Below are 25,566 nucleotides of genomic sequence, written 5' to 3' on the forward strand. Positions count from 1 at the left end.
CCGCGCTTCACGCCACGTCTCGCCGGGGCACCGCCGCATACCGACTGTCTCCTGCGTCGACGGATGATATTAGTGTAGAGTAAGGGACACCGGATCATCAGACAAGAAAGTTATTAGTGTAGAGTAACAAAAACATAGTTGCACCACTTGTCCACTGCCTCACCCAAAGACCCAAACCATACTGAACTTCGTCAGTGTTGGCTGTTTAAAAACATCATACTCACTGAACATTGTTCTGCAGCTATTACTACTTATAATCTTGATGGATCTTGCTTAGCTTGCAATAAAATTGAAAACGACCTCAACGAATCAATGTCAAATAGAAGTAAAATACTGAAACAAAGACCCACAAAATTTGGATCATATGAGACGTTCCAAGACATACCACAAATCTGCAGAAAAGCTGCTCATATAAGCGCTTGATTATTGTCCTGAGGGTTTAAACCTACAAACCATTTTTACACTCTGGTGATCTTGCAACCACCTTATGAAGAAAAGATGATGCTCATATCATTTTACTTGAGAGGAGAGCAAGACAAAGAGAACTCTCAGCATTTCACGCTATGCAATATTATGTACAACTAATAATTTTTTGAAACTATCAGGCTGAACCTGCTCAAGCAAATTAGAACCACTAAGAAACTCCATAACTGCATTTACTTCAGTATTCTGCAATGTCATCTAGCCATGTGACTAACTGCTGCGATGTTGGTCTCGACTTAGGAGCAGAAGTCACACAAAGGCATGCTATCTCGAGGACTCTCATCAACTGGCTTTCATTCTCCTTGTCCTGTATGCTTGGATGGAATACTTCAGTTTCCCTGCCCTCCTCCTTCATCTGAAGCACCCACGACACAACGTCTCTGCTCACTTTTGGCTTGCACATGTCCACGGGCCTCCGACCAGTGAGTAGCTCGAGCAGAACAATTCCAAAGCTGTACACATCACCCTTATAAGTCGCTACAGGTGATTGCCCATATTCAGGAGGAATGTAGCCCAAGGTTCCCACTACATCTGTTGTCACATGTGTCTCGTATGCGCAGATGAGCCTTGCTAAGCCAAAGTCGGCCAGATGGGCTTCAAAGTTCTCATCCAGAAGGATATTGCTTGACTTGATATCTCGATGCAATATGTGGGGATCACAAGACATATGCAAGTATGCCAACCCCCTCGCTGCACCCTGTGCTATCCGTAGCCTCTTCCGCCAATCCAGAAGCACCCCGCTATCAACAGTCTCGTGAAGCCAGTAGTCCAAGCTGCCATTCTCCATAAATGAGTATATCAATAGCCTGTCATTGCCAACCTTGCAATAACCTTGCAGCAAGACAAGGTTTTCATGCTGAGCCCGTGAAAGTGTCTCCACCTCGGCTTGGAACTCCCGTTCAATCTGAGAGTAGTCACCTGAAAGCCTTTTGATTGCAACCCTCCTCCCATCTGGTAGTGTTGATTTGTAGACAAGGCCAAAACCACCACATCCAACTATATGGGCTTGATCAAAGTTGTTGGTAGACTTCAAGATGTCCTCAATGCTGAGTTCTTTGTTGTTTTGGAAAAGCAGCACCAGGCATGAGTTAGAAGACTCTGAGCAATCTTCAGCATTTGCTACGGCCTTTGGATTGTGCTCTTGCATTCTTGAATGAACAATCCTTGACATGATCACATAAGCACAAAACAAGATAAAAATAACTCCAACTGCAGTTCCCAGCCCAAGGGCAACAAAGGCGGCTTTGCTCTTTTTATGGTGTGCATTATCCACAAATGCAGTCTTCCCTGAGCAGGAGGAATTCCGAAGAAGGCAGAGTGCAGAGTTGCCGATAAAGTCCTCATTTGTGAATGTGGAGAATTGCCCACCAGTTGGGATATCTCCAGCCAAATTGTTATATGACACATCAAACTTGGAGAGAAAATTCAGCTTCGTTAGAGACAACGGTATTGTCCCATTGAAATTGTTGTGGGCCAAATTCAGCACTTCCAAGCTCGACATGTTTGATAACTCATCAGGAATTGGCCCTGAGAAGTTGTTCCAGCTCAAGTCCAGCTGATAAAGCTTCACAAGATGACCAAAGCTTGAGAAGACTGGCCCAACAAGCAAGTTGTTTGAGAGTATCAGTGACGGTGGAAAGCTGCTGACTTGGTTATACTGCAAGCCTTTGCCAGTTAAATTCTTCTTGATGAATAGTGGAAGGTCCTCTGTTGATGACTGCCCACTTGAGCCATTAATCGAAATCAATCTCCTCATCTGAGTAAAGCTTTCGGGAAGCTCCCCGCTGAATGAATTGTTTGACAGGTCAATGTAGAAAAGATTGTTCAGATTTCCTAACCATGGCGGGATATTCCCATTTAACTTGTTCCACGAAATGTCCAGCACACTGAGGCTCTCCAAGTTCCGCAGCCAAGGCGGAATTATGCCCGAGAGTAAACAGTTTGCCAGGACAAGCACCTGCATGCTCCTGAACCCATTGATACCATCCACTGGCATTGTCTCACCACCACGGAAATTCTTGGTGAGCACCAAACTCATCAGGTTGGGCAGGTGCTGCAAGACTTGCAATGCCGACGACAGGTTGGTGAAGCCATTCCCTGTCAGTGAGAGGTACGACAGGGATCTCAAATCCTTGAAGCCCTCTGGAATCTCCCCCACAAGCTTGTTCCTTGCAAGGTTCAACGTCCTCAACTCGGTGCAATACGCGATAACAGGAGGTATAGCACCACTCAGATTGTTGGTTCCAGCATCAAAAGTGTTCAGCCTTGGCAGCAAGTTGAAGTCAATAGCAATCTCACCAGACAGCGAGTTGTTCCTTAGGCTGATTACCCTCAGCATTGGGCACCTCGACAGGGAAGCAGGCAATTCGCCACTGAACCCGTTGGAGGCCAAGTTTATGGACTCCAGCCTCCTCATACCTCCAAACACATCAGGGATGGAGCCGGTGAACCTGTTATAGGATAGGTCAAGCTGCACAAGCTGAGAGAGGTTACCAAGGGAATTGCCGAGGTTACCGGATAGCTGATTTTCCTGTAAGCCCAGCCTCCTCAACTTCGGCATCGTGTAAAGGTCGCCGGGGATGCTCCCAGTCAAGCCATTGGCGTCGAGAGAGAGGTCGGCGAGAGCCTTGCACAGGCTAAAGCCGCCGGGGACCTCACCGGAGAACGCATTCCACGAGAACCGCAGAACCTCGACCGGCGCAACACAGAGCGCGGTTGCGTTGATGCCACCGGTGAAGGTGTTGCCGGAGATATCAAGAATTGTCAGGTTCACCGCGCCGGGGAAAGCAGGGTGCGACCCGTTGAAGGCGTTGAAGGAGATGTTGACCACCTCGATGGCCAGGAAGCCGAAGTCGCTCGCCGGGAACGGGCCGGAGAGCCCGTTCGAACTCAGGTCGAGCACCCGCAGCCTCGCGAGCTGGCCGAGCTCCGCCGGCGCCGGGCCACGAAGAGAGTTCCGGGAGAGGTTTAGCGTCGCGAGGCCATCGAGGGAGGAGACCGAGGAGGAGATGCCGCCATGGAGACTCTTGTTGGAGAGATCCAACCCAACCACCCTGCCAAGATCGCAGGTGACGCCGGTCCAGGAACAGCAGGCGGCGGCGTCGGCACCCCATCCCACAAGCCCGGCGCCCTTCCTGTCCAAGGCATTGGAGAAAGCAAGGAGGGCCTTCAGGTCAGTGGGGTGGCACGTCTGGTTCAGGGACTGAGCGCCACGGACGTGGAGCAGAACGGAGATGAGCAAGAAATGGAACAACCAGCAGCAGTCTCCCATCTCCGGCGAGAGGCGGCGGCGGGATCGGCAATCGGGAAAGGGGTCTCTTTTCCAGCAGGGCATGAAAAACTGCAAGGTCCCGGCAAGGAATTATTGCCAAAACTCACACCACCTTGCGAAGTTGCATGAATCCAAGCATGAAGAACACGCATGCACAGCACTGATCACAAAGAGAAATTGTTGCAAGAACTCAACAAAAGAAGCAAGACCTGTCCTTTAAACAAAATCCAGACAGGTTCAGTGAACCAAGAGCAACTCTTGCATGGAAAATTTCTTCATTTTCTCTCTCTCGCGCTGAATCGCAAGATTTCGAGACGCGGAAGTGCAGAACGAGGACGAGGACATCACAGGAACAAGAGGGGGAAAGTCAGAAGAAAGAAAGGGACGGTCGGTTTTGACTCCAATGCGCTCAGCGGTGCGGGTTGGATTTGTTTATCACCCTTCCTCTCCCTCTGCTTCCCTTTCTTTAATCAGAGATTCATTTCCATTTTATTTTTCTTTCCTTCCTCTCTCCTCATACTTTCTCGTGTCTTCTCTTTCACTGGTAGGCGCACCAGTCCTGGTTGTGCATTTGGTATGGAGATTCAACTGCAATTAATAAGCGGCATGCATTCTGGACTTCTGGTGGAGGAAATAGGTGAGCAGATCAAACGGGGTGTGAGAATAAATACAACTAGACAAGGTGGGGCGGTTTGGACTTTGAAGAGACAGGAAGAGAGAGGGAGGTCAGAGTCAAGGCGATGGCGACAGCAGCAGTGGTGGAGCAAGTTGCGGAAGAGTACACTGTACACTGCAGCTATCAGCTCTCAGTAAACCTAACCGCCCTGCGCAGAGGAGCCAGTTGGTGATGAAATTAATTAATCACCGTATTCACGAATCGCTTAAATGCATATTCTCTAGATTATGTGCACTGTTGTTATCAGCATTACGGTAGTGCATTTACACGTATTATTTTTACTAGTAAAAATGCAGCCCCAGAAATTGGCTGAACCTGAGTGTTAACCTGACGACTGACGACCATGACCTTGGTTTTGAATAATACAATCTCTTGTTTATTTCATTCTAAACTAAACATCCTTGCAATTATAGGATTGTTTCCAATTGAAACCCCTCAGGAAAAGGCAAAAAATGGGCAGTTATCTAGCTAATAGCTGCCAGCTCGATCCTAGACTGATGAATTAGCTGCTTAAATTGCTGGTGTTGTTGTGCACGGCAGTACGTAACAGCTAGTACTACCACTAGGTCCACTACTAGCCTGTCACTGTAGAAACAGACGTGGACCTCTTTGCATGCATGGCAGAAGGTCGACCTCTGTTGAATTCGTTTGCATGTAAACCGACGTATTGATCGTCTTTATGAGGGATGCAGAATTTTAGGTGGGCGGTAAGTTCGGTTGGTTGGGAGCATCCGAAAGGAAAGTCAAGGTTCTGGAACTAAGGGGAAAGAGAGAAATCAAAGAAATGGCAAAGGGAGATTAAACGACGGAAGTAGAGTTATGTTCGGTACAGTTTTTTTTTATTTAAATTTTCGGCGGAGAGTGATTTTCTGGTAAAAATGATTGTCTAGAATAAATTATATATAGTAAATGATTCTGTGTGAAAAGTGAATAAGGTGAAATTGTTTTTTTCAGGTCCCAAACTTCTAGTTTATTTCAGAAAATTATTCTTACGGATTCTACTTAATTACCTAAAAGCTGAAATCTGCTGTTTGTCAGAGCTCCCATAATATTAAAAAGAAAGCTGCTCCAGAAGTTCTGCCAAACAAACCTAAAATACAGTATTGGGCTTACTAAAGATGTCCAAATGGGTCGTGCCTATTGGGCCGACCCGAGGCACGGAACTATAGGCACGGCCCGGGCACGGCCGGCCCATCACGGCACGGCCCACCGTGCCGGCTCGGCACGTAATGGCCCACGGCACGGCACGGCCCACCGCGGGGGGCACGGCCTGGCCGGCACGTGGGGGCACGATGGGCCGGAGGGGGCACGCGGGGTCACGCGGGTTAACGGGTTAAACGGGCCGGGAAACTCCTCTAACCAACGAATTGCAGCATATAAACAGTATTGTGTTACAATGGGTGTGCGTCCACGTAAGTTTGCTCTGGACATGCCGGTGAGATGGAACTCTACTTTTTTGATGCTTAAAAATATTATACCATATAAGAGCACATTTGGTGTGTTTATTCATACACATTACCATCAGCATGGGGGTCAAACTTTACTCACGGAAGCGCATTAGTATGTTGCTGAAAGGATACTGAAGTTTCTTTATTTTTTTATGATTCAACTATGAGTTTATCAGAAGTTTATTATCCAACATCTTGTTTAGTAGTGCATAATATTGTTGAAATTACTACTCGTTTAAAAAATTATGAAAATGACAATCTTCTAAGAGATTGTGTAGTTCCTATGAAATCTAAATTCTTAAAGTATTAGAAAGAAATTCCTTTGTTGTACGTCTTTGCCTTTATTTTAGATCATAGAGCTAAAATTGCAGCTTTCTGTAGAGTTCTCGCAATTTCTAGGTGATGCTCTTGGCCATGATTATTCTAATTATTATACTAATGTTCGTTCTAAGTTATTCGAAGTTTATAGTAAATATGAAATAAAATATGGCGGAGTTCGCCTGCAACGACCTTCACTAGCACCCACAACAAGTAAGGATATGACAACGTGGGGAAAAATATTTGGTGCAGGTTCTTCATCAAGAAGTTCAGACTCTTCGTCACGATCGTCTACGGGCATCGGAATTCCAACATCCGGAGGGGAGCTAACTAACTTCATCAACAGTGACGTTATCAGCCACGAACAAGAAAACTTCAACATACTGCAATGGTGGCATGAGCACAAGATGAATTATCCAGTGCTTTCACTGTTAGCGCGAGATTTGTTAACGGTTCTTGTATCTACAGTTTCTTCTGAGGCTGCCTTCAGTCTTACAGGAAGGATAATCGAATAGAGAAGAACAAATCTGTCAAGTGAGATGGTTAAAATACTCACCATAGTAAAGGATTGGGAACAAGCTGAAGCATGAATGCAACACACTGCAGAAAATACTGAGCTTGAAGAATTATTCCAAAATTTGTTTCTAGATACTGATGAGAACGTGTAATTTCAAATTTTCTGAGCTAGGTTGTACTCTTTTTTCCTTTGCTAGAAAGGTTTTTAATGAGGCAACCTATCAATAAAGCTTATTTTTAGAATTAATCATGTGCCCCTATTATTTCTAAGTTTATTTTATTTTATTCATGTTTTTTGTTTATTTTTTTAAATAACCCCCACGGCCCTACCCCCACCTACCTCTCATCTCATCGTGGCCTATAAATACCATCTACTCCATCTCAAACTCCATGTAATCTCATCAGCCACCCATCTCTCTTTTCCTAGTTGCTAACCAAGTAGCCAGTAGCCACTTCACATTAAGAAACCAATTCCATATTTCAATTCATGGATCAAGACGCTGAGAACTTGCGTGCATGGTCATGGGTGTGGCAACATTTTGAAAAGGTCTTCAGAGAAATTAACGGGGAATAGGTAAGGTTTGCTAAGTGTAATATATGCAGCAAAGAAATAGGAGCCAGATCTTCAAATGGAACGGGACACTTGACGAAGCATATTAAATATTGCAAGCAAAATTCTGGGGTTTCTAATGAAACTATTTAATTTTCGGAGCATAATCGTAGGTTGTACTCTCTTTTTTCCTTCTAGTAGAAAGGTTTTTAATGAGGCAACCAATCAATAAAGATCTTATGTATTTATTTTCTATATTTTTATTGTTTTTATTGGATTTTTTTAGCTATTATTTTTTATTTTTTCCCTATTTTTCGGAGTTCTGACGGCCGAACGTGCTTCCACCGTACCGGTTGGACCTGTCGTGCCAAACAGGCCCGTCGTGCCTCCACCGTGCCGATCGGATCTGTCGTGCCAAACGGGACCGTCGTGCCTCCACCGTGCTGACTGGGCCTGTCGTGCCGAACGGGCCCACAGTGCCAAACGGGCCCATCGTGCCGACCGTGCCGTGGGCCGGCCCGGCACGGTACGGTAACAGTTGGGCCGTGCTGTGGGCCGATGACTCGGCACGCGGGCCGCACGGTACGACCCGTAATAGTAAATGGGCTAATCGGGCCGTGCTGATTTCGGGCCATGCCGAGTTGGGCACGTGCCGGGCCGGCCCTATTGGCCCATTTGGCCATCTTTAGGGCTTACCATGCATGCTGGTCTGGTGAGTGATTGCGCCGCCGTGTTCACGCCAAATTGACAACACCTCACCCAATATTTGAAATTCAGATACGCTGCGTGAAGTTTTCGTTTGATTATAATTGTATTTTTCACAATGATTTCCCACCTAATTTAATTTGTAGACATGTGATCTTTTAGTGGGAAAAGACTTTTACATGATGTAATTCTATAACAAAAGCACGTTCAGAGGCACTTTGCTAAAGACATTTTCTAAATTGTCTTGATAAATTGATATATTATATTGTAGAGATATTTTTTAGTACTTTAGAACATATCTCTAACGTAGGGATGTTATTTGTGATATTGTGGATAAAGATTATTTAGAATGGACTGTAGAGACATTTTTGAATTGTCAATACAAAAATGGCTTTGAGGTGTTTTTTTACATTTCGTAATTGACCGAATCTTGTACGGACGTTCTTAGGAGCATTGTTTTTTTTTTCTTTAGAGGCATTATTTTTGACGTTGGAGACATCTAATAAACAACTCAAGAAAAATACTCTGAATATATGTAAGTAATGATGTGAGGGTGAGTTAGCAGGGTATGCCTAATGATTATCGGTCCATAGTTATTGAGGTCTGAGTAGCACTTAGGATGCAAGCCGGGCGGGCTTGCAGGTTTTAAGGCCCGCTTAACTATAATTATAGTTATATTTTTACATCTATTTTGTACTAGTGGGTGAAAAATAAAATAACATGTGGGTTAGTGGACTGCCCGTTTGCATCCCTAATAGCACTGCATAACACATATATAAAAGATCTCTAATTTTAATGAGATGATTTATAAAGTGCTACTATTGTCCTAGAGTCGACGTATGGGAAGGCATTCATGTGATATTTTAGAAAATAACTTAGGATTATCTAGCGACAAGAAAAAAAATGTTACTACCGTATAAAAAAGTTATCCCTACAAGCCAATTCTTCTGCTAAACAAACCGACCAATGCAGATTGCGTCATTTGGTGATTTATCATGAAGTACTTGTTTTCTGCTAGTTGTCTAATGGAATAAATTAGTTGGCATAAACCATACACAGAAGTGTGCTCTATCACGCGGCTCACGCCGCACATATTACTATGTCACAACAAATATCTAATTCATTAAGTATCAATTAAAATTATATCTAGTGTCATATGAATCACTACATATTATGAATAATTAGAAAATGAAAGCTTAAACGATATTCCATGCACCATATAGTTATAATATGAATCCGTCACTAACGTTGGGGATGTTCGAGTAAGCCATTTTATTTCTATTTTAATTTAAAAATAAAACCTTAAATCAACCTATTTTACTCTACAAATTCAAAATCCGCGGCGCGGCCAAATAACACCTATATTCTGCGTGGTTTCTCCTGTCTTCTCGGTCCGTCGGTCGTTCCACAGCCGGTCGAGCCGGGAATCGCGATCGACTTTCGGTTTGGCTTAGGGCTCACGCCATTCCTCCTTGCTTTGCGCGCGGCCGCTTTTCTATATTCCTCGCTCCGCCGCGCAAGCACTCCCATAAACTGTCCCAAATCCACTACTTTTGCGACGAGTTTGATTCTCGATTCCGCCATTTCTCCCGTCCTTCTGCTCAGCAAAAAACGCATGCGTGCAGTCGAAACGGCAGCCTCATGCATGCTCGTCCCCGCCTCCCCGGATGGTGCATCTGGCCCGTGTAAAAGTGAAACCCAGGCCATGCAAGGCGGCGAACACGACTGATGGCTCGATCACAAAACGACGCCTCTGTATATATAGTACTGTTAGTCCAACGACATAGCAAGCAGAGCTGAAGTATACGAGTAGCTAGTATATATTGGGATTATACTAATCTTTACTACCCAAAGTACAAGTCCATTTAGACTTATGCATACGAGTTAAGTATGTGATACAAAGACTCTTCTACTCTCCTTCAATCATTGTCGTCATTATTAGGATGATTGTCTTGTTTACTTACATGATTAGGTGCATTTATATAGGGGTCAAAACAAGAAAGTACTTAGGGATAAAATATTACTCTGAAGTTATTGGTGGACTTATATTTGATATTTTGTGAAAAGAGCTGGATGAACTTATATTTTGGATCAGAGAGCGGCAGAGCGCTGTACAATGGGCATCGTAAGATCATCTCTAACCATATTCCATTCATTTCGTTTCCTTTCCGATTACTTTTTCCGTTCTCATTCCTTTTATTTTCTCTCATCTCTAACACCTTTACTTCGAGAGGAATCGTGAAAGGAAAGCAGAGAGAATCCCGTACTGAAGGTGTCGGTGTATCAGGAACCGGGGGTCCCTGAGTCCCGAGGCCAAGCCCGCCGTCCGCCACATGTCACCATCCCGCGAGGTCCCTCCTGGAGGGTGAGAAAGTCCAAATTTCGGGAGAAGGTGCTCGGGGTCACAGTCTTTGGTTTCCGAGCATCCCAGTTCCCCGATAATCCGCGGAGTCTAAGTACCGGGATAAAAAGTGCTCGGGCCGGTGCCAGGTCATCCCCGAGCACCCTAGTTCCCCGATGACCAGAAGAGCTAAAGTGCTCGGGAGAGAATGCTTGGGGCTGCGCGTGGCGGCCCCCGAGCGTTCGGTTCCCCGAAGGATCGGGCAAGAGTGCTCGGGAGAGAGTGCTCGGGGAGGTGAACAGTACCCCCGAGCACTCGGTTCCCCGACGACCCAGAAAGGCTCCCGAGGGGCCCACCGATGAGGTGTCCGTCAGTCAGAGGCCGAAGCCGCATTTAATGAGCGTGCGTGGTCTGACACATCCAACTGCTCCCGCCGCAGTGTCAGTCCCTGCCATGCTTTGGCAGGGGGCGTGGGGCTATTAATTGCACGGGTCCCGTCCCATATCATCCGGTGTGTCTCGGGATAACATCGCTAGGATCAAGTCATTCCACCTGCCACCCTGCCGTGGCAGGGGAACAAGACAGGGCGAGCACGCCGGGTGGCTCGGTGGCTGCCCGGTGGGCCCTCTCAACGGCGCCTGTTGCCAGGGCGTTCACAGTGACAGGTGACCAGATGCGCGCCGCGTTTTTCCACCGCCCCAGTCACTTTGCCCAGAGAAGATGATGACGCCTTCTCAGTCAAGGCATATCGGAACTTGTGCCCCTTCCTTCCCGTTCGGGGCATGTCGCGGCCGGCGGGTGCATAAAAGGATCGGCACACATAGAAAAGAAGGAAAAGAGACGGACGAAAGAAGAATAACAAGGAAGACGAGCCCCACGACGAACCAAACAAGCAAACAGAGACATTGAGAATAAGCTTGAGCATAGCTTCATCCGAAGAACAAAGAGCCTCAAGCTCTTAGGTAGATCATATTCCTTGTAACCAGCTACATCCCAGAGGGTTCTCCCCCGGGACAGTTATTGCATCCATACAGGAGTAGGGTGTTACGCCCTCGTGCGGCCCGAACCTGTCTAAAACTCCGGTGCATTTACTTCCTTCCGCACTAGGTCGTCCCCCACCACCGGCCGTTGCATTTACTCTCATTCATTTCTCCGACGAACTTATTCAAGATCATCCCCCGACCGAATCTCTAAAAAGGGGTCTCTCGGGATCCCTGCGACAGGAGTTAATCCTCCGACAGAAGGGAATGATCCTGGGAATCACTTCGTGACGAAAACCGTGAAGGGAAATCGTTGGAGCGCTGAAGGGAAAAAAAATCCTTTCACGACGGGATTTTCGCCCGCGATGGAAATCCCTTGAGCGTAGTCTAAGAGCATCTTCAACCATATTCCCTTCATTTTGTTCTCTTCCCGATTATCTTCTCCGTTCTCATTCCCTTTATTTTCTCTCATCTCCAACAGTTTCACTTCGAGTGGAATCGCGAAGGGAAAGAAGATAGAATTCTATCATAAAGGGAATGATTCTAAGAATCCCTTCGTGACGAAAACTGTAAAGTAAAACCGTTGAAACGTTAAAAAGAAGATTTTTGCCCCCGAAGAAAAACCATTGAACATAGTCTAATATGACCAAGTGGCTTTGAAACAGTAGGCCTTGATGCGGTCGGCGATGAGAGCTCACACATTCTACAAGTTGCCGCACTGAGGCACTCAGCTTGTAATTAAAGGTGAGGATTAAGATCATGACCCTTCCTAGCTCTGAGTACATCCTAAAAAAGGCCATTGTCTCTCTTTGGCACTTAACTGCTCTACTGGCCTAGGCTAGCTAAGAGTGACTCGTCACTCATCAGTGTCAGTGATGAGTAGCTACTAGCTACACTAGGTCCTGGTTCTATGCAAGATTGTACTCAGCGATGCAGCACTGAGCCGTGCTTATCGAGCAAGCGAACGTACAACAGTAGGCGCTGCAGAAAATTAACGGAGACGCATGCAAAGCCACGCTTCTTGTTCAAGCTAGTTAACCCGCGCCAATCTCGGCGTTCTGTTACCGAGATGATTAGCGAAGCACGTTAAGAGTTAGACTTGCTGAAAGCCACGGCCATGCTGCAGCAAGAACGGAGCACGTAGAGAGAATACAATCACTGCGTGATTGTTGCGTTCCTCTTCAATTCGGAACTCCCCAGTTCAGGCCCTGTTTCCAAACGTATAACTCCCGCAGGAGTCTTGCAGAATTCCCGCGTTCCGAGCAGGGTCTTGTGGTGCGCTAAACTTTGCAACACAGGTTCAGAACGGTCTGTCTAAAATGTTACTCTTGATGGCTAAAAAAAATTAGAATTTTTTTACAATGATATTAGAGTAATTTGAGTCATCTATTTTTTAATCGGATGGTCTAGATTAGTTAGAATACTACCAATTATTTAGAGCTAGTATGAGTAGTATATGAGAGGAGTATATATAGTATAAGTGTATTTTTAGGAAAAAAGAAATAGCATGATAGTTATATCGTGCAAATTTATAGATTTAATATTTAGACTGGCATGAATGCTGATTGTTTGGTTGAACGATTATTTAAGAATTAGGTATAAAAAAAGATTGCAGTGCCTTTCAATGTATGGTGGGTAAATATTAACATTATTATCGTAATTACAGAAATATCTAATCACATGGATAATTAGATTAAATTTATACTACATCTTGCCTATAGATAGTATTAGCCACCGTAAAAGAACTAAAAAATTAATGGTTTTTAATGGCTTCTCCTCGCTATTGCAGATCTTAGCTTTGATTCATGCGACCTTGTTTGAAGCTCGGGTGGCGGCATCAGTACCTGTGTTCTTTTGTGTTTTTTCTTTTCTCTCAGATTCCTAATGTGTAATGTGTTCGTGTTTTGTTTGATCTAATGAAAATCACCTCTCTCTCTCTATCTTAAAAAAAGATCTATCTAAACATTTTGCTTCACACACGTCCTAATGATCATATGTCTGAAAACAAGATCGATCAATTAGATGATAAAGAATGATAGCCGTTGGTAGGGTTAGAGGAGGGGGTTGATTGGGGAGGGTTTCTTTGGTCGTCGGACTTAGAAGAGGTCATGGGGAGGGAGGGAGGCCGATCTGGTGGAGGAGGTGGTCACGGGGGTGGAGCCGCGGGAACGCCACTTGCCACGGGTGGAGGACAACCGGTGGACGGTACCGGGGCGGGATGAGCAGAATGACGGTAGGCAGGGACAAGCTGTGTTTGCTCGAGCATGAAGACAAACAGTACAAAACGAAGTGGAGGAAGAAGAAAGAACGAACAATCGTCACATAGAAATCGGAGCGCTAACCTTCATCGACTGACAGTTGTTCTATTTTCAGGTATGTGAAATATAACAGCACCCTTGTTTCGTTTTTGTTCTCACCTGTAACGCTTTGGTACTATGATCAAGCTTCTATAGAAGCCGGGAATGAATAAAGACTTTTTTCTAAGAAAAAGGGTTTCGAGTCTCCAGAAGCGTCAAGAAGTCAGAAACCTCCACGCATGCATACGTGCTTGACTTGGGCAGACAGGGACATGTGTTGGCAACGCAAATCTATGAGCATTGCTTCCATGCCAAGCATGTTCCTTCGACTTTCTATAAAGGGCTAATCGATCGCAGCCCTGTGAAGTGTGCGGGTCGTTGGGCGAGCGTTCTCAGGGTTGACGCCGCCAAATCATACTCTCGAACACTGAACCGTACCGTTGGGGCTGGGATAGCATCGACCGGCTGCGTAGGATCACGGCCGGATATACGGTCCTGAATAAATAGTAGTAATACTCCAACTAGACATGACCACCGACTTGATGAAGCTGAGCCAAAAATTGGAGTACGTGATCAAGAAAATGAAAGGAAGTAACCTTGGGCAATTGGAGCTAGTTGTAGTCGACATGCTCACCAAATCATCATGGATTTTATTGGCGGCCCCATTTTGAACCGTGTTGCAGACATCTCTTTATATCGTCACCTTTTTCCAACGTAGATCTTAAACTGTACTCTGTAGACCCGCTTTGTGTGGCTGCGCAGGAATCTTTTCGGGATGATCTGCAAACTGGGGAAAATAAAGTTTCAAACTAGTATCAGCAGTCTGATCAAAGAGTTCAAGCTGACAACACAGGATATCCCTTGGTCGTTCCTATGTCTGATGAATACGATTTTGAGGACGATTTAAAACTGTCATAACTAGTGTGTTGCAAAAGCTTAATTCTCCAACTAAATTATGGTCTTGTGTCTGGTACTTTATGCTGCAGATCCCTATGTCGGTGTGTAGCATGCACATGCGAGTGCATGTGGAGATCTGAGAGACAACTTTTGTTTTCTGAAGGCAGGCCTGACAGACGCAGTGAGTTGGGGAGAACAAAATATACTAGCACAAAAGAAGTTATGGATTAGTTACAATACACTTAAGGCTCCGGCATTAACTATTAGAGTAGGTTGATTAATCCATTTGTTAAGTGTAAGCCCACCGATTGTCAAACCAAAACAAGATTCGGTTCTATTCATTTTCATATCCAAACTCCAAAATCGCCTTTAGGGACAAATACATCCAGAAACGAGTGAATTTTCTCGTTAAAACTCTCATCTCTGTTTTTTCCCTGACAGTTTAATTTGATTTACTCCAAAAAGTTAAACAGAATGTACAGTTAGGTTACGGAACGTTTAAAAAAAAATATGTTACAGAATGTTATCATGAGCTACCACCTAGAAAACAAGCAAGAGTAACTGCAATAACTGGGTAGAGACGGTGCCGAGCTGAAGTCTGAACATAGACAGGGTCTGCTGCATGCGTGCATGGAGATGTTGCATTCTCAAGGGTTAACACATTCTGAAGGAAAATTTTCATTTACGTTGAAATTTGTACTAAAGAGATAGATAAAAACATCATAAAATAGATGAGAATAATAAATATATAAATAAATATCACTTGAGATATATGGATGACTAGAATAAGTCATACATCCACATCTAGACAGCATTCCATGCTCCCCTGTCCTTCCACCCGTCTCGGCAGGAGGGAGAATATTCAATGCCAATGCAAGCCCCAGCCACGCACACGCTCACACTGCCGGAGCCGCTCGAGATTGAATCTGATGACGCCCCCATTTGGAGAAGCGGAACCATGCGCACACTTCGGCGTGGGTCAGTGTCACCACCAAGCAGCAAGCTGGAAAGGAAGATTGGCCAAAAAGTGCTTGTGATCTGCATGCACGAGTGGAGTAGCTACCGATCGGCGATGGATCGATGTGGATGTGGTCACCCGATCCGGCCACCAGCTTCAATCTTGCTTCAGTCACTGTCTTGCACGTACAGATCGAACATATGCTCCGCTTTGAACCCTCGCTAGTGAAGGTGGAATTCAGCAGCAGTTCTCTTTCAAGAAAAGCGTAAAAATATGTTTTTGTGTTGAATTACGTAACCCGAATTCCACATATTGTGATGAGAAGAGCTTAGTGAAGGCCAACATGGGCCATGACCTCCCCTTCAATTTTGCAAGTCATTAGATAAAATATTGGACAATTGATCTATGTAGTGTTTGAATATGATAAAACAACTACATCTTCTCATGAAATTCGTTGCTTTCAAGTGCTGGTCCCTGCTTGTTTCGTGACCAAGCTCCGTCACTGGTGCATCGTCGGTGGTTTTTTTTCCACTAAGGGTTTTCGCCTCCCATAATTTGTTTTTGCAGTTTTCTATAACAGTTCAGACCAGAAACACAGATCGCGTACAAAAATTTATTCGCGAACGAGGCTACCATAATGAGGCATATTAGGTTCAGACCACAAAAAATAGGTTCCATTCCACCAGCTGCACAGCCCCATTATTTGGGCGTCGAATATACCATTTGTCGGTTTTGATATCGAATCCGATAAAGAAACGAAACGAAACGAAACGAAAAAGATCGATACCTAGCGAGAGATTAAAGATGAGGAAGAGCTCCTTGCCTAGCCCAGCTAGCATGCATCTGGATTAGCTACCTGCAGGCAGTTAAGTGTCAGCCTTTCACCTTTCTGCAAAGTGGCCACGGCGACTAACCCCACTTGAATTGTGCCCCATGGATTTGACCTGCCCTGCCAGGAGACGGCAATAAAGGAATAATATAGGCTGCAATTTCCTCTCTCTCTTTTTCTATCTTATACAAGCCCCGCGCTTGAATTATGCAACCTGACCAAACAGTCCAAGAGGCAAGCTGTGCCCATGCATGGGGAGAAAAATGGGATCGAGATTTTGACTGACTTGTGTTGTTTCCCTAGCTTGAGCATCAAGCTCCTGTATTTCTAAAAGATTAGTATGACCAGCCATCTAGAGGTTCTATTGATTCCCAATCCTGGTTCTTGCCGTGACTTTAGGATCTGGAAAGAGACAACATCCAATTTGATTCTTCTGGAAGGTGGAGAATGTTATGGTTGCATTGACTAGACGCTACCTGCGAATATATTTTTGTTATGCTGCTAATGAACACTTAATTTCCCCATGTAACGAAGGAAATGCGTGACTCCACTTGCCGTCTTGCCCAGTGCAATTCTTCACAGACTAGGACGTTGTTCTCTTGACAGAATCACATTTTATGCCCGTCACAACTCAGGAAAGTCTGAAACTCATGGTGTGTGCACCATATGGTGCAGAGGCCGGAAAGTTAATTTTCATTATTAAAAAAACTAACAAAAAGAATCTATTAGTCATGGTGTGTGCACCATATCGTGCAGAGGCCGGAAAGTTAATTTCCCTTATTAAAAAAAACAACTCACAAAAAAATCGGGGAGCACAGAAATGACAGCGGAAAGAGCTAGTGGTTTTCTCTTCTGCTACTGCTTTATTTTTCAGTTTATCCCCACGGATTTTTTAAACTTTGATCCAGCCCAATTTCAACGGCAAGGAGGCGACGTGAGAGGCCACTAGCACTAGCGTTAGTGGAGCCAATCAGGGTCTAATCGCATGCCTGTTAACCGAGACCAATCACCAATGGAGAGGGTTTGAAAAAAGCAGCTTGAGCTGATCACTGGTTGTGGTGGAGGGTAATGCATGGCGCATCCTTGCTAGAATGCTAGTGAAAAGTGAGGAGTAAGTGGGGCGTTGTCTGATCATTTTGACAGTGAGCTATGCTAGAGCAGAGGGACATCTCAAGTGCCGCTCGTGTTGCCGGCGAGGAGAAAACCCGGCCATGTGTGTGTGGTCTGCTCAATCATGGCCTGAGCCCCTGCCTTTCTTGTGCAGTCAATCATGAGCCCAGGTGGCGCGCAGCATGAGGGGATAACGCCTACGCCCATGCTAGGTGCTCAACCATCCATGCGTCAATACAAGATTTCATGGCCTTTGTAGGCTAGCCATAGCCTTTTTCTATTTCGAAGCCACTTTGAGGCTAGGCTGGATTCATTGGCACGGAAGCGTCGAGCTGAGCTATCCACGGCAAGTGTTGGAGTATATGCCAGGAGAAATTGAAGGAACAACTTGGGCTGTGAAGACTAGGTGACCTTGGTTGCCTGCATACGGCTAAGCTTGGCCCTTGGGATGCAGACAACAAATGTTTGGTTGTCTATATGTCACTTTGGACTGGCTTTGCACAATGCAGGAGGAGATACATAGAATTTGATTCAGGCTCATTGGATGTAGGTTGACGCACAATTAATGATATTATTATTAGTATGTGATTAGTGCATATTAAAAGCTATTAGAATATAGTTATGTAAAATAAACATCATCATTAAACTTGTTTTTTAAAATTTTATCTCATGCAACATGTCTTGGCAACCAAACGCCGTTTCATCTTAACAAGGCTGAATAATAACCAAATAAAACAACTTTGCATGCAGCAGCCTGTCTCACTGATACAAGCTAGACTAGGCCCATAGTCTCAAAAAGGCGACATAGCACCGGACAAAGCAAAGCCCAGCCCAAGCAGGTCCATTCGCCGTTTTGGGCTGGGATTTGGCACCTGCGATCCGGCGTGGGCGCGGGTTCCAGCCACGCCGACGACCTCAACCGCAATAACATCGTCTCACCATGACCTTGCTGATTTCATGCGCTCTCTGCACAAAACCAAGAGGACCAGGCCACTCGCACGACCTCCATGGCCAGAACAGGCACAGCCTGACAGGGATTATAACTAGTCCACCAGCCAGCCGCACGCGCAGGAAACATTGTCGATAACAGTTTACTACCAGGGACCAAAAAGGATTTATGTTCAGAGTCAACGGGATGACTCCTGACCTACAAGATCAATCCCACTGGTTTAAAACAACCCGCGGTTGCTGGGGCAACGGCGAGCGACCCTATCCTTCTTCCGGACATGGAAACAGTTAATAACATCACGGGGACCCAACGGAGAAGACACGATCGCTGCTACTCTAATGCATCTATTAGCCCTTCTCTCACGGAGTTGATAGGGCGGCGAGGGCATCTGCTGCCTGAACCACACGGCTGCTAGCATCAAGGACCGGCCCAAATAATTTATTCTGCTACCCACCTGGCGCAGTCTGGTCTTTCCGCTCCCCAGTTACTGCAGTTGCCAAAGAAGCATCGGCGTTAGTGAAAGCAAATAAATAAAGTGCAAGGCATTGTATTCCATGGTATGGTGTGTTTTCAGGCACTGTACTCGGTGTGGGAGCATTATAAGACTACTTCCAATGGGAGTTTCATTTTCATTTAACGAGGTGCCATATCAACATTTTTTATGATGTGACAAGCTAATTAAGAAAGAGATATCAAAGTAGTTTCATCTAAATGAAACTATCTGGACATGAAGTCCAACACCTAATGAGTCTTGCATGAAGGGCATATGAAACAACAAAATAAAACTATGCATTGGAGAAGAGTGTTTCAGCCATCAATTTATTACTATCTTGTTGATGTGGCACTCTTGGAAACAACATTATGAAACTCCCCATTGGGAGTAGTCTAAACCTTGGTGGTCGCATCCGGGGTTTGAAAATGATGGCTTTCTGGCATCGTATCAGCTTTTGCAGATTCAGGGCGTTTTGGCTCTTTACCTGATGCTGGAGGATCATACCCTTTTGGTGCGATATTCAGTGCTAGAGAATCACAGGCATCAGTGCTCATAGATGCTGAATCACCACGTCCTGCAAAGAAATGGCCAGGATGACCAATATTTGGTAGGCAACGATCAGTCTTGAGCTACCACGCATGACTTGAGTCAAAGTTGATATTACCGAGAGGATTACCTGGTGCGTGGACTGGAGGTATGGCAACTGATGTTAAACCGTCTGTGCCTTTTACTGAATGAAGCACGGCACTCTGTGATGCAATACCCAGCGAAAGAAATTCCTTGCCTTCAGGTGTCATTCTTGGTGCAGAATTGTGACGTTTCACACCTGCACTTTTAGAATTTCCGAGTGCCAAGCTTGGCACAATAGATTCACAGCCCTTAGGACTAGGGGTGAAACCTGGAGCAAAAATCCCATGGCTTTTTGAGGCATTAGTTGGTGGTAGAGAAGCATAACCAGGAGGTCCTGTGGTTGGTTCAACAGGACTGCAAACTTCCACAGCAGGAGACCCAGATCTTCCAGAAGTTGTCCTCAAAAGGCCCTCACGAATTATAGGTCGCATTCTTCCTACAAAAGAATCTTGATTTTTGGTACATCGGGTTGCAGAGTTTGCTGGTGACATGATTTGTACCGGAGAATCTATTCCTTCGGGTTCCACACCTTGAGAACCCTGGCATATGGCCCCGGCATCTGGCAAACCGCTTGGTGCCGGACAATCATGGCCTTTGGGCACCATAGCAGTTGCAAGGGCACTGCATCCTTTGGTGCTAAGAGCTGTGGAGTGTTCAGCCATGGCATTTGGTGCATGTGAGTCACCATGGTTACCACTAAGAGTTAATAAACAATGCATGTCTGTTTTATCCAAGGATAACTGCTCTGCTGTTGTCCTTGCAGGATCACTAGACACCACTTCGACGGAAGTCTTGTACCATAATGATGGCTGAAATAGAAGCCAGTAAAAAAGTGACGCTAAAAACATAAACATGACAGCAAAGAAAGGTAGCACACATAACAAGTTTAGAAAATTTAATCAGATGCCTGAGAAGAGCAAAGAAAATATTGGAACGATTTCCATACGCTCAAGAGATATGCTATTGCTTGATAATTTCCTACCATGAATCATAAAAAAAATTCAACCAAACAGAAAAGTCAAAAGTAGATGCTAAGCACAGAATAGTCAAATTTGCCAAATATGTACACATCCATGCTATTCAATGAACACAAATCGAATACCGTAGAAAGGATTGAACATCTATTGCTCATGCTTTTGGAAAGATAACAGGTGTTGGTCTTAAAAAATGAAAAAGGCGGCTTTCTGTTATGTCGCGTCATCAGAGACTGGACTTTATATTGTATAGATGCAAGCTGTGCATAATGAGTATAGCAACCACCACAATGTTACTTACAGTGAACTCATAAGCATCATATGTCAGCATGACCTTCCTATACAAGCTTGCATTTATGTACAGGGATGAACCAGCATGAGCCCTATAAGATTCCTTAATACTGGCGTGAAACAACGAACATGCATACTACTAGACTACTAGAGACTTACACAGTAATGAAGTTTCTTCAGGGCTTCCAAAAGTATTTTCTCCCCAACTATTACTATTATCTTCTTCACCATTTCTTCACGAGTTATTTTGTTTTCCTGTCAAATTGAAAAATTGAAATGTTTCAATGCCCAACATACCAACCATAATCAATACAAACAGACATAACAAAACTTGTTGAGTGGATAGTACCTTCAGCTCTTCATAATGATGGAAGAGCAGTTCCCTTGCTACAGATGATATTTTGTCTTGAATTACCCCAAACAGAACTCTGAATGATATCCATGGGGTAGTTGGTCCTTGACCTGTTTCACACATTACCTGCGTACAGATCGGTCTGGTTGGATAAGTGGAATACTACTGCAAACCAAAGGTAAAGCTATTTGTCATTGCAAGAAGCAGAGAAGGGTGATCATTGGACAGCAAAGCTTCTGTTCTCCCATTAAGATTAGTAGACATGCATCTAACAGGAAAACCAGCATGCCCATGATGAATAAGAACTTAACAAGATTCAGGTTGCCTCACAGGTTGAAGAGTAGAAATACCCACTGAAACTTCCTTTGGCGATGGGTGAAACCATAAACCTTTCAAGCCAAGCAAATAATCTGAAAATAAGTGCACCAGAAAGAAGGTTCACTCCAACTAGCTCAATATGACATGATAAAGGTCTTAACTCTTATAAATCATCTTACTTCGAGCTTCTGGGGCAAGCTTGAAACTAACAAGATATTCTAAACGGATGTGAGTGCTTAAATGTGATGGCCACATCACATAACACTTTGGGTTTAAGCAATCATCAACACCAGAATCATATATCTTGCTGCTAGGAAAAGACTCCTGTGATCCAGGCTCAATAGCTTCCATGTTGCCCAATATCACTCGGCATAGCAACATATACTGCACTCCTTTTTCGTCAACATCACAAAGACCAACACTGGTAAAAAAACAAAACATGATGTAAATATACTAAACAGTAACAAAAGGAAAAGTCATGACAATTGACTTAAGAAAAGGCACCTGGTAAAGATTCGGTTTTCTGGTGAAAGATGAACACCAGCATTCAAACCTGACTTCTCAACAGGTTTTCCAGTGGTACCCAAACCATTAATCAGAATCCTGACTATGTCATTTTTCCTAGATCCTAGCCATCCATATCTTACATTTGCATCACCACGTTCTTCTTTGGTGGACCTCATCTGTTTTTCAAAAGCTTGAAGTCTACACTGTGCAGTTATATCGTTTGGAGAGTAGCGGTAGACACGAAGTAGATTATTTGGTGTTGCAAATGGACCCATACCAGAGAGGAAAAGGTCCTGGACAAACAGAAAGTCTTCGCTGCCTCTTTCGACGGATGCGATCTTCTTGCGTAATATGTCTGTATTGGAAGTTTTCTGAGGAATTGGAGGACTAGATTCAATGACAACTTGCTTCACCACTTCAGGTGGAGAATTCGCAACCTTATGCAACATTATTCCCTGTGCAATGCCCTCAACATTAGCAGCATCCCCTTTGACCATATCATCAGTTTCCTCATCAAAGAACAGAGAAGGAGAAAAACACTTGCCAGTGTCATCGAACCATGCAACAGATCGCTGCTTTCTAGATTTTAGGTTGACCAGGGTCATTGACAAGAAGTCAACAAGAAGAGGCTCATCGTCCATCACAGCAACAACACTCGATTTACTGCCTCTGAATTCTTCAATGAGGGACTTTGTTATTTGCTCAGGAAAATTGTGCCAAGAACCTTGTTTGTAATACATGATACGGCTAGGCACTCCACTATTCAGGAAATTGACACAATCATTGGCAAGGTTAGGTCGTGTGCAGCAACAGTTGCAGCGTTTAGCAGATGAAGCAAATGAGGGCCCATTCTCAACTTTGATGCGACGAGATTTGCACTCTTTCAACAGGCAATCTTGAACAAACTTGCGCTTCAAGCACAGGGAGCTGGATTCTTGCGGTGATGCCATGGGATGGCTTGATTCCCACCAGAACAAATGATGAAAGAAAAGAAAAACAAACCCTAATATGATACAAGATTTACAGATCTCCCTTCATTTTGAACTCTCAGCGGTAGAGAATGACCCTGTACAAGGTAATGAATGAATGTCTCATAATAAAACAATATTCAGGATTTTTTAAGGAAAATGTTATCTAATTTATTTTATAGGAACAAACTTTAATTTCTAGCAGTTGTGGCACAAAATAAAGATGTAAAGGACTGACACCAAGTACGTCGTTTAAAAAAAACAGTGCATCTGATTACGTATTTTAATTTCTCTTCTAGTCATGACTCATTTTTTTGGCATTTGACAGTACAAGAGTACAGAGAAAAACCACAAAATGATCTTAGTGCTAATGTAGGTAGACTTTAACTGAGGAAAAAGAAGTTAATTCAATCTATTTATGCTATATTAAGCCATGGCAAGTAAAAGCTTTCTAAATAATAACAATACATGGCATTTCGATCTAAGCGATTTCTTGCACAAAATCTCATGAAGAACTACTCGTGAACCAAGAAATCCTTTCCTTTAAGTATCAACATCACATATTCCTAACTCATCTTTTCTTCTGCTAAGTTCGGTGACCATATAACTACTCACGGAACAAGACATCATTTTCTGTGTTCAACATAAGACAACAAATGATTGAACATCAATCATCCAAAAATATCAAAATTGACCCGCATTGAAGATACTACAGCTGTGTTGTCAATTCACCAAGCGGAACATGTTGTTTAAATTGGAATTAATAGAAACAACATGCAGAAACGGCATAGTACAAGCCATTCCACATTAGAAAGAAACAGATCTGACAGTTCTTTTGCCGTTCTGCACATTCATTGCATGATATGATGTATTGATGCAAACCCTAAAAACCCATCTCTGTACAAATACAGGGCATGCAAATTTTGAAGGAAATAACACCTCTACTGATACCGTTTAATAGCATCAATAATCAAGGTCGTTGCTTGCGAACCAAGAAACCCTCCTCTGTAACTACCAATACAAGATATCCTCGAGGCAACCTCTCTGGTAAAATAAGCTATAGAAATTCAAGTTTTAAACCATGTAACTGCATGGCATTTCAATTTAACCAATTTTCCGTGCAATAACTTCTCATGCAACTACTTGCGGCCCAACAAATCCTTTTTTCAATAGGTTCACACTACCAGCCATCCAACTAAAGCAATTTGGTTCACACCGATGACACGACAGCATGTGCGATCTGCAATCCACTCATGAAGTGGAACAAAAACCAAAATTGAAATTGAGAGAAATAGCATCAAGAAATAATGCAGTGCAAGACATTAAACTTACAAAGAAACAATTACAGCGGTTTCCTTCTAAAATTTACTCTTAAGGAAATATACATGTTTGTACAGACAAATCACGTGACATTCTTAAGGAAATGTCATCTTCACCAATCCAGTCTCGTGAACAGCGATAGCCAAATCCCAACAATCATCAACTTATCCCCAGAAATGTACAAATCCTACTTGAATGCTAATACTCCACAGTACATGCAATTTAACCTAGAAAACATACAAAGAAAGCCAAAAAGAGCAACACAAAATAGACAAGCGCAGATATAAATTCCTCCATCTACATGTTTGAAAAAAAAAACATATTTAGCCAAAAATCGAGCTCCATCACACGAAATAGAACTTGCGGAGCAACATATCCTTCTAAGAACTGCGACACACCAAAAAAACAATCAAAATGAAAACGAAGATGACAGTTGCAAATTGAATCGGAGAAGCAGGGATCATGGAAGAGGTGCCTACGAAGGGAGTTAGCCAGTTGGGTCTCTCTCTAGATCCCCATTGCGAGCGACAGCGCGAGGTAGAAGTGGGAGGAGGTCACGAGGGCTGCACCAAAACCAGCGGTGGCTCCCTCTCTCACGCCCCCACTGCTTCTACGGCCGCGTCAAGATGGGGGTGCCGAGGGATGCTAGGGTTAGGGTTAGGGTTTCCGGTTTTCGACCTGAGGATTGCGGAGCACGGCGGCACGGTGGGAGACTCGGTCGGTGAGGCGATGGATTGTGTCGCTGCGGTTGGGCGGCGAGACTCCGGAGAGGTGGCGGGGAGGTGATGGTTGAGCGGTAGGGACGAGGGGCAGATGGGGCAAATATTGCGATGGGAATTGGGGTTTCTTGCCGCGGAACTCGCCGACGGGGATTGGAGGCGGCGGTGACTGCCGACTGCACCGCGAGCCGCTAGGGTTACCTGGGTCTGTTCGGGTCGGCCGAGGACGCTGTTGGACCGTTGTGCTGTGTGAGCTGGGCTGAGAAAACAGGGTGTTGACTGTGCCCCGCACAGCCCAGTGAAGGAAAAGGCCGCATGGTAATGGGTCGGGGAGGAAGAGGACACCGCCACTACATCCGGCGGCAGGGCGGCGGGTGCCGTTCATGCCGCGGCCGTGCTACAGCCCGCAACGGTCCGCGGAGGAGACGTTCTCGCGAGTCGCCACTCCTGTCTCCTGATGTGGTCGTCGAACGGGACACCGACCACCTTAACCGTTCGATCAGACCCGTGCGGCCTAGATTATTCCACCTACCTCCACCACTCCTCCGGTCTCCGGCCAGCTCCCCTCGACGAGCCTGCAGCTCTGCACGTAGTGCCGTAAATGGGGGCAGGCTGCAGGCGGCGAGCCGTTGAAGCGCAATGAATTACTCCCGATTTGCCCATTAT

At 44.7% G+C, this 25,566-nt stretch overlaps 2 protein-coding genes across 4 annotated transcripts; both read right to left on the reverse strand.

Moving 5' to 3' along the window:
- Positions 1 to 404: 404 nt before the first annotated feature.
- LOC133925222 (phytosulfokine receptor 1-like) lies at positions 405 to 4,404 on the reverse strand. Its single transcript, XM_062371112.1, has 2 exons — positions 3,738 to 4,404; positions 405 to 3,617 (listed from the first exon to the last, which is right to left on the reverse strand). The coding sequence occupies exons 1-2, from the start codon at positions 3,815 to 3,817 to the stop codon at positions 662 to 664; spliced, it is 3,036 nt and encodes a 1,011-aa protein (XP_062227096.1). The 5' UTR covers positions 3,818 to 4,404; the 3' UTR covers positions 405 to 661.
- A 14,051-nt stretch (positions 4,405 to 18,455) lies between these two features.
- LOC133925223 (inactive poly [ADP-ribose] polymerase RCD1-like) lies at positions 18,456 to 25,106 on the reverse strand. Of its 3 annotated transcripts, none has more exons than XM_062371116.1 (9): positions 24,661 to 25,106; positions 21,891 to 22,959; positions 21,566 to 21,807; positions 21,399 to 21,478; positions 21,066 to 21,194; positions 20,876 to 20,971; positions 19,498 to 20,260; positions 19,306 to 19,395; positions 18,456 to 18,815 (listed from the first exon to the last, which is right to left on the reverse strand). In XM_062371116.1, exons 2-9 carry the CDS (start codon positions 22,841 to 22,843, stop codon positions 18,775 to 18,777), a joined length of 2,394 nt encoding a protein of 797 aa, XP_062227100.1. In that variant the 5' UTR covers positions 22,844 to 22,959; positions 24,661 to 25,106; the 3' UTR covers positions 18,456 to 18,774. The 3 variants fall into 3 exon arrangements, with proteins under 3 accessions (XP_062227100.1, XP_062227099.1, XP_062227097.1); XM_062371115.1 differs by having other exon boundaries at positions 19,220 to 19,395; XM_062371113.1 differs by lacking the exon at positions 18,456 to 18,815 and having other exon boundaries at positions 18,922 to 19,395.
- Between the last annotated feature and the right edge of the window lie 460 nt (positions 25,107 to 25,566).

This window comes from Phragmites australis, chromosome 7 (genome assembly GCF_958298935.1).
Source record: "Phragmites australis chromosome 7, lpPhrAust1.1, whole genome shotgun sequence".
NCBI lineage: Eukaryota > Viridiplantae > Streptophyta > Magnoliopsida > Poales > Poaceae > Phragmites > Phragmites australis.

What these genes read in the sequence shown, in the direction of transcription:
- LOC133925222 (XM_062371112.1), bottom strand. Translation starts at nt 3,817, where the DNA reads ATGCCCTGCTGGAAAAGAGACCCCTTTCCCGATTGCCGATCCCGCCGC. An exon ending in GAGATGGGAGACTGCTGCTG is followed by an intron (nt 3,618 to 3,737) that starts GTTGTTCCATTT and finishes TGCCTTGGACAG; the next exon opens with GAAGGGCGCCGGGCTTGTGG.
- LOC133925223 (XM_062371113.1), bottom strand. Translation starts at nt 22,843, where the DNA reads ATGGCATCACCGCAAGAATCCAGCTCCCTGTGCTTGAAGCGCAAGTTT. An exon ending in GTATTTCTACTCTTCAACCT is followed by an intron (nt 21,195 to 21,398) that starts GTGAGGCAACCT and finishes ATCTGTACGCAG; the next exon opens with GTAATGTGTGAAACAGGTCA. An exon ending in ATCATTATGAAGAGCTGAAG is followed by an intron (nt 20,972 to 21,065) that starts GTACTATCCACT and finishes TCAATTTGACAG; the next exon opens with GAAAACAAAATAACTCGTGA.